Source organism: Rhinoraja longicauda, chromosome 34 (genome assembly GCF_053455715.1).
Source record: "Rhinoraja longicauda isolate Sanriku21f chromosome 34, sRhiLon1.1, whole genome shotgun sequence".
Classification (NCBI taxonomy): domain Eukaryota; kingdom Metazoa; phylum Chordata; class Chondrichthyes; order Rajiformes; family Arhynchobatidae; genus Rhinoraja; species Rhinoraja longicauda.
The window spans coordinates 22,432,871-22,451,630 of NC_135986.1; the positions used below are offsets into that span (position 1 = coordinate 22,432,871).

The 18,760-nt window shown below is 49.8% G+C and overlaps 2 protein-coding genes across 2 annotated transcripts in view; one reads left to right on the forward strand and one right to left on the reverse strand.

The window, feature by feature from the left end:
* LOC144609632 (cystatin-C-like) overlaps positions 1–18,760 on the reverse strand; it is a 369,350-nt gene that overhangs the window by 126,554 nt on the left and 224,036 nt on the right. The gene's annotated exons all lie outside the window — the stretch shown is intronic.
* LOC144609265 (pecanex-like protein 3) overlaps positions 1–18,760 on the forward strand; it is a 66,594-nt gene that overhangs the window by 12,748 nt on the left and 35,086 nt on the right. The window contains exons 2-5 of the mRNA XM_078427694.1: positions 7,263–7,474; positions 13,240–13,345; positions 16,502–16,541; positions 17,846–17,941. Of these exons, the coding sequence (XP_078283820.1) occupies positions 7,263–7,474; positions 13,240–13,345; positions 16,502–16,541; positions 17,846–17,941 (454 nt within the window). The remainder of the gene's footprint in view (positions 1–7,262; positions 7,475–13,239; positions 13,346–16,501; positions 16,542–17,845; positions 17,942–18,760) is intronic.

An 18,760-nucleotide genomic window follows, 5' to 3' on the forward strand; every position in this document is an offset into this window, starting at 1 on the left:
CTGTCTGAGTAGCTTGCACATTCTCTCTGTGATGGTGTGGGTGTTCTCCCGGTGCTCCAGTTTCCCCCCACATGAATGAATGAATGAATAAATGTATTGGCCAAGTATGTACATATACAAGGAATGTCTCCCAACGACACCATGTAAATTGATACTTCACAAACTCTTAAAGCGTACAACACCTTTTAATGATAGCACAGCGTATTACACACATCTTCAAGCACTGGCTACGTTCCTCTACTGAACTGTACCCAGGAAGGGAAGGCGTTATGATTGATGTTAACTAGGCGGGGTTAATGGTACTGAGGTAACTATGTTATTGGTTGCATATAAACCATCTACATCCTTCCCCCTAGAAAATTAAACAGATTGTTGTCACAACAACAGAATTAATAACAGAATTAAGCAAAATCGCCATAGCGCACAGGTGGCTTACTAATCCGGCCCGAGCGCGTACGAATGTCTCCCCCTCCCCCCGAAAGAGCAGAAGAAACCGGAGGACACGAGGCAGCAGGGGAACCAGGGAAGGGAGGTGCGGTGGTAGAACCGGGAGAGTGGGAACCGGCAACAGGGGACCCGCGCAGAGGGGAACCGGGCGCGCGATATGGGGACCGAGGCATACAAGGAACGCTGGCCGGGACGGCAGCCGGCTGCTGGTATGAGAGCGGCGGGGCATAGGGTCCCGGGGGCTGCGGCTTTGGCTCATTAACCGCAAGCAGGTGTTGTCGGCTTCTTCGGTAGATGGTGCCCTCATGGTCCACCAGGTACGAACGAGGTGAGTCGGCCACCCCAACCACGGTGGCCAGACGGGAGTGACCGCCGGCGGTCTGCAACCGAACAACCTGTCCAGGCAAAAGAGGATCGAGTGGTCTGCACGACCGATCGTGGGAACGCCGCTGGCTGTCATGCTTCTCTTGAATACGCCTCTGCACGGAGGCAGGCTCCAGCACCCGAGGTTGCAGCTGGCGCTGGGCAATCGGGATAGTAGATCTGGTATTCCTTGACATCAGACGCTGAGCAGGTGACCCCATGGCCGGATCCCTGGAAACATTCCTGAGGTTTAGGAGATCCAAGTACAAATCAGTGTTGGAAAGTCTCGCCTGTTCCATCAGATGCTTGGCGCTGCGGACGGCCCGTTCTGCAAGTCCGTTGCTCTGTGGGTACTCAGGGCTGCTGGTGAAATGCACAAAATTCCACTTGTCCGCAAAACTTTTGAATTCTCGGCTGGTAAACTGCCTGCCGTTGTCAGTCTGCAGCCTGACAGGGGACCCAAAAGTGGAGAAGTGTTTCCGCAGCTTTCGGATCACCATCTCCGACGTGAGGGATGTCAGTAAATCCACCTCGAACCAGTTTGAGTATGAGTCGACCAGGACAAGGTAGTGGTTACCACGCCACTCGAAGATGTCAGCAGCCAACGAGGACCAGGCCAAGGCAGGGGCAGGCTGTTGCAGCAGGGGCTGTCGCTGCTGGTGTGGAGCAAGACTGTTGCACGTGGAGCAGGCAGAAACTCGGTCTCGGATATATTTGGCCATTCCGGGCCAGTAGAATTGGCACTGAGCGTGGGCGAGTGTTGCATCGACCCCAGGGTGTCCGCTATGGGCTGCGCAATAGTAAGAGTCAAACAGGGAGGACGGGACCACAACTTTATGTCCCTTGACGATGACGCCATTCTGGAGCACCAATTCGTCGCGGACCAGGAAGAAAGGCTGTGTTTCAGATGGCGCAGCGGAGCGCTTTGTTGGCCACCCTGCTTTAATCACAGTGGCAAGCCGCTGCAAAACTGGATCGGCAGCGGTGTGCTTGGCCAACACCTGTAGCTGCTTGGTGGGAATGAAATTAACGCCCAGTACAAGCAAGTCCTCTGTTTCGTAGGGGTGGCGATCACAGGAGGTCCGCGGGGCGCGCGATAGGGTGTCCGCAATGTGCATCTCGGTGCCCTTCTTGTAGATGATGTCGAATTCGAAACGCTGGAGCTGTAGCATCATACGCTGCAGCCTGGCGGGGGCAGCGTGAATTGGCTTGTTTAGGATGGTCACCAGTGGCTGGTGGTCGGTTTCGACCGTAAATCTGCTGCCGAACAGGAAATCTCTGAACTTGGAGCAGGCGAACACCACCGCGAGCAGCTCTTTCTCGATCTGAGCGTACCGCTGCTCGGTGTCCGTCATGGTGCGGGAGGCATAGGAGACAGGATGTAACGATCCATCGACAGACTGAAGGCAAGCCGCACCCAGACCGAACTTGGAAGCGTCACAGGTGACGGTGATGGGGCGACTTACATCGAAGTACCGCAACGTCGGGGTGTCAATCAATTTCGACTTGAGGCAGTCAAAGGCCTGCTGGTGATGTTGGAGCCAGGCCCAGGCAATATCCTTTTTTGTCAATTGCCGCAGGGGAGCACTCAGCTCACTGAGGTTTTGTATAAACTTCCCCAGGTAGTTCACCATGCCTAAGAATCGTTGTAGACCTGGCACGTCGGTGGGGGCTGCCATCTCGGAGATGGCAGCTGCCTTCAAGGGGTCGGGTTTTAGTCCGTTAGAGGTGAAGACGTGTCCCACATACGTGACTTCTGGGACGCGGAACCGGCATTTCTTGGGATTCAGCTTCAGATTGACCTTCCGCGCCCGATCCAGGATGCTGCGGAGGTTCAGGTCGTGCTCCGCAATGTCTTTCCCATAAACCAGGATATCATCCACGATGATGGCACATGGCAGGCCCGAGAATATCTGCTCCATAGTTCGCTGGAACACCTCGCTAGCGGAATTAATGCCGAATGGCATTCGCAGGAACTTGAATCTGCCAAACGGTGTGGCGAAGGTCGTTAGGTCAGAAGACTCTTTGTCCAACGGGATCTGCCAAAACGAGTTCTTAGCGTCTAGGACCGAAAAGATGGTGGCCTGCCCGACCTGAGCCGCCACGTCCTCAACAGACCGCATGGGGTGGTGTGGTCGCCTGATTGCAAGGTTCAAGTCCTTCGGATTGATACACACACGTATTTCATTCTTGTCTTTCTTTATCGTGGCAACCATAGTGGAGACCCAAGCGGTGGGATCGCTAACCGCTTCTAGCACCCCCTTTTCGACCATGTTATTCAGCATCGCCTCGACCCTGTCTTTCATGGCGTGAGACACCCTGTGAGCTGCGCGGGCTACAGGTTGTACGTTTGGGTCAACGGAAATACGATATGTGAGTGGTAACTTTCCCAGGTCATCGTTGAACAGGTCCTGGTATTCCACAACAGGGTTGAACGACAGTTGCACTTTGTGGACCGTGCGGTCGAAGGACACCAGGCCAAGATCTTGGCACGCACGGTTGCCCAGCAGGGTTACACAGTCAGAGTTCAAAACATAGAAAACGAGGTTTCTCGTTGCCTTTTGCAGCACACAAGTTAAAGCAGCCCTCCCCACAGGCCTTAGAATTTCTCCACCATAGGCATGCAACGTAGCGTTGTCAACAACCAGGGGCTCATTATTCCTTATCTTATTGAAAAGATTTATTGACAATACGTTGACCTTCGCACCTGTATCCAGCTTTGCAAGGAAGGACACACCATTGACAGTCAGAGCTACAGAGGGATCAGAGCGTTGGGCGGTTGTGTGTAGGAGGGTAAACACATTCGAATTCTCAGGAGGATTAATTGGATCTGCCTCGTAGGAGTCGACCAGGCTGGGCTGTAAATCGTAACAGCCATCAGATTGCCTCAGCATGTTTAGACTGGGTCTGGAAATCTGTGCCTGTCTCCCACGGGAACGGATCGAGCGACAGGCCGCAGAGAAGTGGTTTAACTTTTTACAAAAGTTACAAAATTTGCCATAAGCAGGGCAGGTAGACAGTCTATGGTGCATGTAGTTACAGTTTGGGCACCTTTTTTGGGGCACTTCACCAGGACCTGGGTTGGCACGCGGCAGAAAAGCATTGTTTACCATCCGAGGCTGGGGTCTCCTACACCCAGCCAGGTTGATAGACTTATTGGCCGAGTCTCGGTGGTCATCTGGCAATACAACGACCTCAGACAATCTGCAGGCATGCATAGCTTTTTCCAACGTTAGATCCGGATCCCTTAGAAGCTCACATCGTAGCTGCTGGTCACGCATGCCAGTTACTAAAATGTCTCTAGTGAGCTGCTCCGTCATGTCACCAAAACGGCACCGCTGGGCGAGATAACGCAAATCAGCAATAAAACATTCAACAGGTTCATCCGGCAACTGTTTTCTTGTAAAGAACCGTGCCCTCTGCAGAATGCGGTTCGAGGGCAGGTCACAAATCTCCCTGAACTTACGTAGCAGGCAAGCGGGGTCACTGGCAGATTCTGCAGGGGTAATCTCCACGTCGTCGTCGCCCAGGACCGCTGGAGCATAGGTGAAAGTTCTGGCTCTCTTCATGGCATCAGGTCCGACAAGGTTGAGTAGGAGGGAGGCTTTAAGGGAGTCAGGATCAGCGCGATGTGCGACGTTGACAAAGTGGGTGAAATCAAACTCAAACGTGTCCCAGCGCTCAGAAATGTCAGCATCAAAGACAAGCTGCGCGGGCTTTCTGCAAGAGGACGCCATGGTCAGAGAGATTAAGCACAAAAAGGCACAAATCAAAAAAAAGAAATAAAACCCGACAGACAGGAGACGCAAGTGTCTTCCACTTCCGACACCATGTAAATTGATACTTCACAAACTCTTAAAGCGTACAACACCTTTTAATGATAGCACAGCGTATTACACACATCTTCAAGCACTGGCTACGTTCCTCTACTGAACTGTACCCAGGAAGGGAAGGCGTTATGATTGATGTTAACTAGGCGGGGTTAATGGTACTGAGGTAACTATGTTATTGGTTGCATATAAACCATCTACAGGTTTGTAGGTTAATTGGCGTCTATAAATTGCTCCTAGTGTGTAGGGTGCAAAAGTGGGATAAAATGGAAGTCGTACGGTTGATCGATAGTCGGTGTGGACTCGGAGAGCCTGTATCTCCAAACTAAAAGCTAAACGAATGACTTTTATGAACCATCTGGTTGCACTAAGGACTACAAGTTTTTAGTTTTGCACCAATATTTAATAGACAATAGGTGCAGGAGCAGGCCATTCGGCCCTTCAAGCCAGCATCACCATTCAATGTGATCATGGCTGATCATTCTCAATCAGTACCCCGTTCCTGCCTTTTCCCCATACCCCCTGACTCCGCTATCCTTAAGAGCTCTATCTAGCTCTCTCTAATGCATTAAGAGAATTGGCCTCCACTGCCTTCTGAAGCAGAGAATTCCACAGGTTTACTACTCTCTGACTGAAAAAGTTTTTCCTCATCTCCTACCCCTTATTCCTAAACGGTGGCCCCTTGTTCTGGACTCCCCCAACATATTGAACATGTTTTCTGCCTCTAACTTGTCCAACCCCTTAATAATCTTATACGTTTCGATAAGATCCCCTCTCATCCTTCTAAATTCCAGTGTATACAAGCCTAGTCGCTCCAGTCTTTCAACATACGACAGTCCCGCCATTCCGGGAATTAACCTAGTAAACCTAGGCTGCATGCCCTCAATAGCAAGAATATCCTTCCTCAAATTTGGAGACCAAAACTGCACACAGTACTCCAGGTGCTGTCTCACTAGGGCCCTGTACAACTGCAGAAGGACCTCTTTGTCGAAAGGTCCTGACCCGAAAAGTCACCTATTCGTGTTTTCCAGAGATGCTGCCTGACCCACTGAGTTAACAGCGCATTTGTGTCTTTGTTTATAGAATGATGAACCGCTATGTTCACCAATGGTAAGGAATGATATGAGTACCAGCACTTTTGTGTCCATACAAATAGCACTGCCAATACCAATAACTTTGCTGTGTACCAAGAGAATGAAATATTTTGTTTGCGTGCCAAGGGATATGGGGAAAAAGCCAGAATGGGGTACTGATTTTGGATCAGCCATGCTGAGCCGGATGGTCACAACGCACAGTAATCCGGCACAGATCTACTTGCACTTTATTCTCATCATCATATATATACAGCCGGAAACAGGCCTTTTCGGCCCTCCAAGTCCGTGCCGCCCAGCGATCCCCGTACATTAACACTATCCTACACCCACTAGGGACAATTTTTACATTTACCCAGCCAATTAACCTACATACCTGTACGTCTTTGGAGTGTGGGAGGAAACCGAAGATCTCGGAGAAAACCCACGTAGGTCACGGGGAGAACGTACAAACTCCTTACAGTGCAGCACCCGTAGTCAGGATCGAACCTGAGTCTCCGGCACTGCATTCGCTGTAAAGCAGCAACTCTACCGCTGCGCTACCGTGCCGCCCTGTTTCAAAACTGTTACAATTTGTTTCATTGGGTGGTTTAAATTAATACTGACTAGCTAATTCAATTATTGCATCGTATGGGAGGCGCATTCCCAATCTCGTGGTCCCCCGGAACAATGACAATAAAGTTGTATTGTATTGTATTGTATACAATACAACATAGAAACATAGAAAATAGGTGCAGGAGTAGGCTATTCGGCCCTTCGAGCCAGTACGCACCGCCATTCAATATGATCATGGCTGATCATCCAACTCAGTATCCCGTACCTGTCTTCTCTCCATACCCCCTGATCCCTTTAGCCACAAGGGCCACATCTAACTTCCTCTTAAATATAGCCAATGAACTGGCCTCAACTACCCTCTGTGGCAGAGAATTCTACAGATTCACCACTCTCTGTGTGAAAAAAAACTTTCTCATCTCGGTCCTAAAAGACTTCCCCCTTATCCTTAAGCTGTGACCCCTTGTTCTGGACTTCCCCAACATCGGGAACAATCTTCCCGCATCTAGCCTGTCCAACCCCTTAAGAATTTTGTAAGTTTCTATCAGATCCCCCCCTCAATCTTCTAAATTCCAGCGAGTACAAGCCGAGTCTATCCAGTCTTCCTTCATATGAAAGTCCTGCCATCCCAGGAATCAATCTGGTGAACCTTCTCTGTACTCCCTCTATGGCAAGAATGTCTTTCCTCAGATTAGGATCCCCCCTCAATCTTCTAAATTCCAGCCGAGTCTATCCAGTCTTTCTTCATATGAAAGTCCTGCCATCCCAGGATCCCAACGTTGTATGACGTTGTATTGTATTGTATTGTATTGCATCATGTTGAACTAGACCAAGTGGGGCCCAAACCTCTCCTGCATTGGTGCGGCACCCTCTCCTTCCCCCCCCCCCCTCGTGTTTTCTACCCAGCCAAAGCCCACAGTGGGGGTGGATGCCAGGTTGGTTAACTGGGATCTGACTCTGCCTTGTCTTCATCTCCCAGGCAATACCACCCAGCACCTCGGTGGCGGGCATCTACTGTGCCGCCGTCGCCGTGTTCTTCACCGTGGTCAAGTCCGTCAACTACCGGCTGCACGCCATGTTCGACGAGGGCGAGATCGTGGAGCAGAGGGACCCGTCGCTGGCCGTGGAAGGCAGCAAGCTGGAGGAGGGCGAGCTCGGGGGCGGAGGCAGCGGCGAGGACAGCAGCATCAGGTGAGAGAAGACCCGCGAGGGTTACGGCAAACCGAAGCCCAGCTCTCCTGGGAAAGGCACAGAGTGACAATAGACAATAGATAATAGACCACAGACAATAGACAATAATAAACAATAGACAACAGACAATAGACAACAGACCACAGACAATAGACAATAGACCACAGACAATAGACCACAGACAATAGACAATAGACCACAGACAACAGACAATAGACAACAGACCACAGACAATAGACCACAGGCAATAGACAATAGACAACAGACAATAGACCACAGACAATAGACAATAGACAACAGACCACAGACAATAGACAATAGACCACAGACAATAGACAACAGACCACAGACAATAGACAACAGACCACAGACAATAAACAACAGACCATAGACAACAGACCACAGACAATAGACAACAGACCACAGACAATAGACAACAGACCACAGACAATAGACCACAGACCACAGACAATAGACCACAGACAATAGACAATAGACCACAGACAATAGACAATAGACCACAGACAATAGACAACAGACCACAGACAATAGACAACAGACCACAGACAATAGACAATAGACCACAGACAATAGACAACAGACCACAGACAACAGACCACAGACAATAGACAACCGACCACAGACAACAGACAACAGACCACAGACAATAGACAACAGACCACAGACAATAGACAACAGACCACAGACAATAGACAACAGACAATAGACAACAGACAATAGACAACAGACCATAGACAATGGACCACAGACAATAGACAACAGACAATAGACAATAGACAACAGACAATAGACAACAAACAATAGACAACAGACAACAGGTGCAGGAGGAGGCCATTCGGCCCTTCGAGCCAGCACCGCCATTCAATGTGATAGACAACAGACAATAGGTGCAGGAGGAGGCCATTCGGCCCTTCAAGCCAGCACCACCATTCAATGTGACCATGGCTGATCATTCTCAATCAGTACCCCGTTCCTGCCTTCTCCCCATACCCCCTGACTCCGCTATCCTTAAGAGCTCTATCTAGCTCTCTCTTGAATGCATTCAGAGAATTGGCCTCCACTGCCTTCTGAGGCAGAGAATTCCACAGATTCACAACTCTCTGACTGAAAAAACTTTTCCTAATCTCCGTTCTAAATGGCCGACCCCTTATTCTTAAACTGTGTGGCCCCTGGTTCTGGACTCCCCCAACATTGGGAACATGTTTCCTGCCTCTAACGTGTCCGACCCCTTAATAATCTTATACGTTTCGATAAGATCTCCTCTCATCCTTCTAAACTCCATTGTATACAAGCCTAGTCGCTTCAGTCTTTCAACATATGACAGTCCCGCCATTCCAGAAATTAACCTAGTGAACCTACGCTGCACGCCCTCAATAGCAAGAATATCCTTCCTCAAATTTGGAGACCAAAACTGCATACTGCAAACTCCAAAACTGTCCAGGAGTGCTGGAGTAACTCAGCGGGGTCAGGCAGCCTCTCTGCAGAACGTGCATGGGTGACGTTTCGGGTCATAGGCGATAGGAGCGAAGAAAGGCCATTCGGCCCATCGAGTCTTCTCTGCCATTCAATCGTGGCTGACCTATCTCTCCCTCCCAACCTCATTCTCCTGCCTTCTCGCTATAATGACACCTGCACTGGGCGGCATGGTGGCGCAGCGGTAGAGTTGCCGCCTTACAGCAAATGCAGCGCCGGAGACTCGGGTTCGATCCTGACTACAGGCGCCGTCTGTACGGAGTTTGTACGTTCTCCCCGTGACCTGCGTGGGTTTTCTCCGAGATCTTCGGTTTCCTCCCACACTCCAAAGACGTACAGGTTTGTAGGTTAATTGACTGGGTAAAATGTAAACATCCTAGTGTGTGTAGGATAGTGTTAGTGTGCGGGGATCGCTGGGCGGCGCGGACTCGGTGGGCTGAAGGGCCTGTTTCTGTGCTGTATCTCTAAATCTGGAAAAAATCTAAATCGAATCAAGATTCTATCTCTGCTTTAAAAATATCCCCACTGACTTGGCCTCCACTGCCCTCCCTCTGTGGCATGGGTCAGTACGCTTGACCTGAAACGTCACCTATCCGTGTTCTCCAGCGACGCTGCCTGACCCCGCCGAGTTACTCCAGCACTGTGTGTCTTTCTTTGGTGTTATCTAGCACCTGCGCTTCCTTGCTGTTGCATTTTGCCCACCTCGCCTGACCTGGGATGGAGAGAAATCATTACATGGGGGAAGGATGATGTTAAGCGAGGATGTTAAACGGGTCTGGAGACTTGAATTATAATGAGAGGCAAGGTAGGGTTTTACCCTGCAGCCCAGGATGGGTGGGTGACCTTGTAGAGTGAGACAAAATAATGACACAAAGTGCAGGAGACGGGATAACATAGAACTAGTGTGAACAGATCGATGGTTTGCAAGCCCTTGATGGGCTGAAGGGCCTGTTTTCATGCTGCATCTCCAAACCAAACTGAACAAAACATCACCAGAAGGTAGACACAAAAACTGAAGTAACTCAGCGGGTCAGGCAGCATCTTGGGAGAGAAGGAATGGGCGAAGTTTCGGGTCGAGACCCTTCCTCAGACTTGAAGGGTCTCGACCGGAAACGTCACCCGTTCCTTGTCTCCCAAGATGCTGCTTGACCCACTGAGTTACTCCAGCTTTTTGTGTCTACCTTCAATTTAAACCAGCATCTGCAGTTTTTTTTTCCTATTCCAGAACATCACCAGACCACCTCCCTCCACTGCATCCACCTATCACTCAGTGCTGGAATAACTCGGCTGCTCAGGCGGCATCCCTGGAGAACATGGATTGGTGACGTTTTGCGCTGGGAACCTTCTTCAGACTGCACTCTTAGACCCGACCCAAAACATCACCTTTCCATGTTCTCTCCCCAGAGATGATTTTTAAAAGATTTTTTAGATTTAGAGATACAGCGCGGAAACAGGCCCTTCGGCCTACTGAGTCCGCGCCGCCCAGCGATCCCCGCACACTATCACTATCCTACACACACTAGGGACAATTTTTACATTTGCCCAGTCAATTAACCTATAAACCTGCACGTCTTTGGAGTGTGGGAGGAAACCGAAGATCTCGGAGAAAACCCACGCAGGTCGCGGGGAGAATGTACAAACTCCGTACAGACAGCGCCCGTAGTCGGGATGGAACCCGGGTCTCCGGCGCTGCATTTGCTGTAAAGCAGCAACTCTACCGCTGCGCCACCATGCCGCTGCCTGACTGAGTTACTCCAGCACTTTGTATCCCTCTTCAGTGCAAACCAGCATCTGCAGCTCCTAGTTTACACAAACCGACGTAGTGTGGTGTATTTATTTCCAGCCTGTTGACTTTTTTGCATGGCCCGCACTTTTATTTGCTCAGCACAATCTATTTTTCCCAACCCAAGCCAAACCCCTCCTCTCTCCCTCCCTCCCCCCTCCCTCCACCTTAAATCAGGCCCCATCTCCAAGTTAAGGGCTGGCTCACTTGTATCAACACACATTCCACCTCGAACATCTATTTTTAGTGCCCGATCTCTCAGTAGGTTGAATTTCCCAATAGTTTCTCCCTTTCTTTGGCAGCTCTTTTTACCTACGTTGAGCTGAGGGATTTTTACTGATGGCTTCGCTTTGCGTGTTTAATGGAATTTTGATTTATTTTTCTTAGTTCAATTTGGCACCTTACTGAGTACTTTATAAATAGTGTATAAAATCATGAGAGGAATAGATCAGACACTTGCGCAGAGGAGGTGAATCGTGGACCAGAGGAGAGGGGAAAAGATTTAAAGGGAATCTGAGGGGTAACTTTTTCACACAAAGGGTGGTGGGTGTATGGAACGAGCTGCCAGAGGATTCCCAGCCTCAACTTCCCAGTAGTTGAGGCTGGGAATATCCCAACGTTTAAGAAAAGTTAGACAGGTACATGGATAGGACAGGTTTAGAGGGATATATGGGCCACACGCGGGCAGGTGGGACTCGTGTAGCTGGGACATGTTGGCCGGTGTGGGCAAGTTGGGCGAAAGGGCCCGTTTCCATTCTATGAATCTTATTTAGTGATCTTGCATCTCTTAAATCAATAGCGTGTGGGGCTTGATGGTGGAAATAACCAGTGAGTATCATTTCACCGTAGAATATTATGATCATAAGAGATAGAAGCAGAATCAGGCCATTTGGCCCATTGAGTCTGATCTGCCAATCCATCACGGCTGATCTATCTTTCCCTCTCAACCCCATTTTCCTGCCTTCTCCCCCTAACCTTTGAAGCACTTACTAATCCAGAATTTATCAACCCCTGCCCGCTTGTGGAAGCAAGCCACCCAGGGATTGTCTAAGAAGGAGGAACTTCAGTTTAGTTTGGAGATACGGTGCGGAAGCAGGCCCTTCAGGCCCACTGAGTCTGCACCGACCGGCGATCCATGCACACTAACACTAACCCACACACACTCTCATACACACACACACACACACATACACACACACACACTCTCATACACCCATACACGCGCACACATACGCGCGCACACACACACACACACGCATACATAAGCACACACACACACTCGCATACACACACACACACACACACACACACACACACACACACACACACAAGCACACTAGGGACCATGTTATGGGCCTGTTAAGCTGCAACAGTTGGAGAGAGATACAGTGCGGAACCAGACCCTTCGGCCCACCGAGTCCATGCCAACCGGCAATCGCCCCCATACACTAACACTATCCTACACACGAGGGACAATTTACAATTTTTACCCAAGCCAACTCACTTACAAGCCTGTGTGCCTTTGGGGAGTGGGTGGAAACCGGAGCGCCCGGAGAAAACCCATGCAGGTCACGGGGAGAACGTACAAACTCCATACAGACAGCGCCCGTGGTCAGTGTAAGAAATAACTGCAGATGTTGGTACAAATCGAAGGTATTTATTCACAAAATGCTGGAGTAAATCAGCAGGTCTGGCAGCATCTCGGGAGAGAAGGAATGGGTGACGTATCGGGTCGAGACCCTTCTTCGGACTGATGTCAAGGGGAGGGTCAAAGGAAGGATATAGGTGGAGGCAGGAAGATAGAGGGAGATCTGGGAAGGGGGAGGGGAAGAGAGGGACAGAGGAACTATCTAAAGTTGGAGAAGTCGATGTTCATACCACTGGGCTGCAAGCTGCCCAAGGGAAATATGAGGTGCTGTTCCTCCAATTTGCGGTGGGCCTCACTGTGGCACTGGAGGAGGCCCATGACAGAAAGGTCAGACTGGGAATGGGAGGGGGAGTTGAAGTGCTCGGCCACCGGGAGATCAGGTTGAAGAAGGGTCTCAACCCGAAACGTCACCCATTCCTTCTCTCCTGAGATGCTGCCTGACCTGCTGAGTTACTTCAGCATTTTGTGAATAAATACCTTCGATTTGTACCAGCATCTGCAGTTATTTTCTCACACTCAGGTTGGTTAACGCGGACTGAGCGAAGGTGTTGAGCGAAACGGTCGCCGAGCCTGCGTTTGGTTTCGCCGATGTAGAGAAGTTGACATCTAGAGCAGCGGATACAGTAGATGAGGTTGGAGGAGGTGCAGGTGAACCTCTGTCTCACCTGGAAAGACTGTTTGGGTCCTTGGATGGAGCGCCCGTGGTCAGGATCGAACCCGGTTCTGTGGCGCCGTGAGGCAGCAGCTCCACCACTGCGTGGCCGTGCCGCCCCCTGCTGGATGGGAGAGGGTGGGAGGACCACGGTTGATTTACTCTTTGCCTCTTCCTGCCTCTGACAGGGACCCGGGGGGAGGAGTGGAGATGACGGTCTTCCGCAAGGCGAACACCACCCCTCCCGTGCGATGCAGCTCGCAGCACTCCGTCTTTGGCTTCAACCAAGTCTCGGTGAGTTCTGGACAATAGACAACAGACAACAGACAACAGGTGCAGGGGGAGGCCATTCGGCCCTTCGAGCCAGCACCGCCATTCAATGTGATCATGGCTGATCATTCTCAATCAGTACCCCGTTCTTGCCTTCTCCCCATACCCCCTGACTCCGCTATCCTTAAGAGCTCTATCCAGCTCTCTCTTGAATGCATTCAGAGAATTGGCCTCCACTGCCTTCTAAGGCAGAGAATTCCACAGATTCACAACTCTCTGAATGAAAAAGTTTTTCCTCATCTCAGTTCTAAATGGCCTACCCCTTATTCTTAAACTGTGGCCCCTTGTTCTGGACTCCCCCAACATTGGGAACATGTTTCCTGCTTCTAACGTGTCCAACCCCTTAATAATCTTATACGTTTCGATAAGATCTCCTCTCATCCTTCTAAATTCCAGCGTATACAAGCCCAGTCGCTCCAGTCCTGGACGCCGCGCGGCAGGTAGGGCCGGGGAGGAGTGTTCATCACGTACAGGAGCAGAATCAGGCCACTCATCAGCACCTGAGACCCAGGCTCAATCCCGGCTCCCTACGGGAGCTGTCTTCACGGAGTCTGCACGCTCTGCATTTTGTACACCTGCGCTCGGTCTGCCAAGGCCTGCTGGATCTCCAACCATTTTAATTCCCATTCACATTCCTCACACTGCCCTTTCTGCCCTGGGCCATTGCCACAGTGAGAGGCCACACGCAAAATGGAGGAACGGCACCTCCTGGGTGGCTTACGGCCCGGCGGTGTGCACGTTGAAGAAATAAGGAACTGCAGATGGGCGGCACGGTGGCACAGTGTTAGAGCTGCTGCCTTACAGCGCCAGAGGCCCAGGTTCCATCCTGACTACGGATGCCGTCTGTACAGAGTTTGTTCCCGATGTTGGGGAAGTCCAGAACCGGGGGTCACAGCTTAAGGATAAGGGGGAAGTCTTCTAGGACCGAGATGAGAAAACATTTCTTCACACAGAGAGTGGTGAGTTTGTGGAATTCTCTGCCACAGAAGGTAGTTGAGGCCAGTTCATTGGCTATATTTAAGAGGGAGTTAGACGTGGCCCTTGTGGCTAAAGGGATCAGGGGGTATGGAGAGAAGGCAGGTACAGGTTACTGAGTTGGATGATCAGCCATGATCATATTGAATGGTGGTGCGTACAGGCTCGAAGGGCCGAATGGCCTACTCCTGCACCTATTTTCTATGTTCTATGTTTCTATGTACGTTCTCCCTGTGACCGCGCGGGTTTTCTCCGGGTGCTCCGGTTTCCTCTCCCTCCAACGTTTTAATTGACCTCTATAAGTTTCCCCTGGTGTGTAGGGAGTGGACGCAAAGGTGGGACTACGTAGAACTGGGATGAAAGGGTGCTCCATGCTTGGCGTGGGCTCGGTGGGCCAAAGGGCCTGTTTCCACGATGTATAAACTTAATTTTTACTATTACAAGAAAATTTAGAAAATTAAATGAAAGCTCTAGTTTTTAACTTTTTAACCAGCACAGTTTTTAACTTTTCAAATTTTAAACTTTTTAACTTTTTAATTTTTTAACTTTTTAACTTTTATGTTTTTAACTTTTTAACCCGCACAGACTTTCTTGATTAGTACGGGTGTCAGGTTATGGGGAGAAAGGAATGGGGTTAGGAGGGAGAGATAGATCAGCCATGATTGAATGGCGGAATTGACTTGATGGGCCGAGTGGCCTAATGCTGCTCTTATCACTTATGAACATCAACTATCTTTTTTTTTTTAAAAGCCCTGGCCAGTTTATTAATGTCATGTGTATCGAGGTACAGTGAAAAGCTTTTTTGTTACGTGCTATCCTCTCAGCGGAATGAGTATACACGGTTACAATCAAGCCATCCACAGTGTACAGATATGGGATAAAGGGTTCAGCTTTTACTGCAAGATAATATCCAGTAACGTCTGATTAAAGATAGTTCAAAAATCTCCATTGAGCTAGATGGGGAGGTCAGGACCGCTCTCGGGCTAGTGAAAGGACGGTTCAATTGAATTGAATTGAATAGGTTTATTGGCCAAGTATGTACACATACAAGGAATGTGCCTTGGTGCTCCGCTCGCAAGTGACAACACGAACACACAGTAAATAATTAAGAATAAAGCATAAAACATTCAAACATTAAGAATAGAACGTTACAGTTTAAACGTGCGAATGAAATAAACCAGAGTATAGGAGCAAAGAGGTCCTTCTGCAGTTGTACAGGGCCCTAGTCAGACCGCACCTGGAGTACTGTGTGCAGTTTTGGTCTCCAACTTTGAGGAAGGATATTCTTGCTATTGAGGGCGTGCAGCGTAGGTTTATAAGGTTAATTCCCGGAATGGCGGGACTGTCATATGTTGAAAGGCCGGAGCGGCTGGGCTTGTATACACTGGAATTTAGAAGGATGAGAGGGGATGTTATCGAAACGTATAAGATTATTAAGGGGTTGGACACGTTAGAGGCAGGAAACATGTTCCCAATGTTGGGGGAGTCCAGAACCAGGGGCCACACAGTTTAAGAATAAGGGGTCGGTCATTTAGAACAGAGATGAGGAAAAACATTTTCAGTCAGAGAGTTGTTAATCTGTGGAATTCTCTGCCTCAGAAGGCAGTGGAGGCCAGTTCTCTGAATGCATTCAAGAGAGAGCTAGATAGAGCTCTTAATGATAGCGGAGTCAGGGGGTATGGGGAGAAGGCAGGAACGGGGTACTGATTGAGAATGATCAGCCATGATCACATTGAATGGTGGTGCTGGCTCGAGGGGCCGAATGGCCTACTCATGCACCAATTGTCTATAGAGCAAAAAGAGGCGGCAGACTTTTGGTTGTTGAGTAAGAGCTACTGCTCGCGGGAAAAAAGCTGTTTTTATGTCTGGCTGTGGCTGCTTTGACAGTCCGGAGTCACCTTCCAGAGGGAAGTGCTTCAAAGAGTTTGTGGCCAGGGTGAGAGGGGTCAGAGATGATCTTGCCCGCTCGCTTGCAGTGTACAGTTCGTCAATGGGGGGGAAGGTTGCAGCCAGATGCCTGATAAAAGCAATGGGCAGGGACTGGATTTAATGGGGATTCTCCTCACAGCCATAACACAGAGTCCATCTTGATGTTGAGCTTTGATTTTAAAACTACCTTTTGTTTTGATTTGTTTTTCAACGTAGGAACTGTTGCCCCAGCTGGAGGAAAACGGAGCGTCCAAAGGTAGGTTGTTTCTTCAGCTGGGCCTAGGCTCGACCGGGGCCCTGTACTAGGGGCGGCCATCTTGTCTCTGAGTTGCGGGTTTCTTCCCTCTCCTGAGCCACCAGCTGATGTCAGGCCGCAGCTTTGCCAGGGCAGTGGGCGCCCAGTGCCTCTGTGGAAGTGCCTCGTGTAGGTATTGAGGGTGCGGGGGTAGAGTTTAGTCCAAGACAAAGCCAGTAAAGTCCGATCAAAGATAGTCCGCGGGTCTCCAGTGAGGTAGATGGTCATTCAGGACCGCTCTCTAGATGTGTTAGGGTGGCTCAGTTCCCACAGAAGGCTGTGGAGTCCAAGTCAATGGATATTTTTAATAGACAATAGACAATAGGTGCAGGAGGAGGCCATTCGGCCCTTCGAGCCAGCACCGCCATTCAATGTGATCAAGGAAGAGATAGATAGATAGATTCTTGATTAGTACGGGTGTCAGGGATTATGGGGAGAAGGCAGGCTTGTATACGCTGGAATTTAGAAGGATGAGAGGGGATCTTATCGAAGCATATAAGATTATTAAGGGGTTGGACACGTTAGAGGCAGGAAACATGTTCCCAATGTTGGGGGAGTCCAGAACCAGGGGCCACACAATTTAAGAATAAGGGGTCGGCCATTTAGAACGGAGATGAGGGAAAACTTTTTCAGTCAGAGAGTTGTGAATCTGTGGAATTCTCTGCCTCAGAAGGCAGTGGAGGCCAATTCTCTGAATGCATTCGAGAGCTAGATAGAGCGCTTAAGGATAGCGGAGTCAGGGGGGTATGGGGAGAGGGCAGGAACGGGGTACTGATTGAGAATGATCAGCCATGATCACATTGAATGGTGGTGCTGGGCCGAATGGCCTACAGAATGGTCTGAAGAAGGGTCTCGACCCGAAACGTACCCATTCCTTCTCTCCCGAGATGCTGCCTGACCTGCTGAGTTACTCCAGCATTTTGTGAATAAATCGATTTGTACCAGCATCTGCAGTTATTTTCTTATACTACTCCTGCACCTATTGTCTATTGTAAGTCAATGGATATATTTAAGGCAGAGATGGATAGATGTTTGGTTAGTGCGGGTGTCAGGGGTTGCGGGGAGAAGGCAGGAGAATGGCCCGGTTAGGAGGGAGAGATAGATCAGCCATGATTGAATGGCAGAGTAGACTCGGCGGGCCGAATGGCCTCTGTCTGCTCCTATCACCTGTGAAGCTGGGTGGGCTGTCATCTACCTTGGGCAGGGGGGGTGGAGGAGCTTCTCCTCGTTGCTCATTGAACTCGTATTTCTTGTGCATCCTGCAGATATCAGAGAGCTGGTCCGTGAACAAGGCAGCAAGAACGTGATTGTCACGTCGGCCGACAGGGAGTTACTGAAGCTGAACACGCTGGACACAGCGGGTGAGCCAGCCATGCCACTTGTTAGAGAGTCATGGAGTCATGCAGCTCGGAAACGGGCCCTTCGGCCCAACTTCGTCTGCCCCGCCAAAGCAATTTGTCCCTGCCTGGTCCATGTCATAAGCGATAGGAGTAGAATGAGGCCATTCAGCCCATCAGTCTACTCTGCCATTCAATCATGGCTGATCTATCCCTCTCCCTCCTAGCCCCATTCTCCCCATAACCTCTGACACCCGTACTAATCAAGAATCATTCTATCTCTACCGTAAAAATATCCACTGACTTGGCCTCCACCACCTTTTGTGGCAAAGAATCCCACAGATTCACCGCCCGCAGACTAAATAAATTTCTCCTCACTTCCGTCCAAAAACGACGTCCTTTAATTCTGAGGCTGTGAGCTCTGGGGACCTAGATCTCTCCCTCCTAACTAGTGGAAACATCCTCTCCACATCAGAATCAGAATCAGAATCTGTGGCGGTGGCGGCACGGTGGCGCAGCGGTAGAGTTGCCGCCTTACCGCGAATGCAGCGCCAGAGATTCAGGTTCGATCCTGACTACGGGTGCCGTCTGTACGGAGTTTGTACGTTCTCCCCGTGACCTGCGTGGGTTTTCTCCGAGATCTTCGGTTTCCTCCCACACTCCAAAGACGTACAGGTTTGTAGGTTAATTGGCTGGGTAAAAAAATGTGTGAAAAAAAAAATGTTGTCCCTAGTGTGTGTGGGATTGTGTTAATAATAATAATAATAATGTATTTTATTTATATAGCGCTTTTCATATACTCAAAGACGCTTTACAGAGATTTAGAGAACATAGGGAAATGAA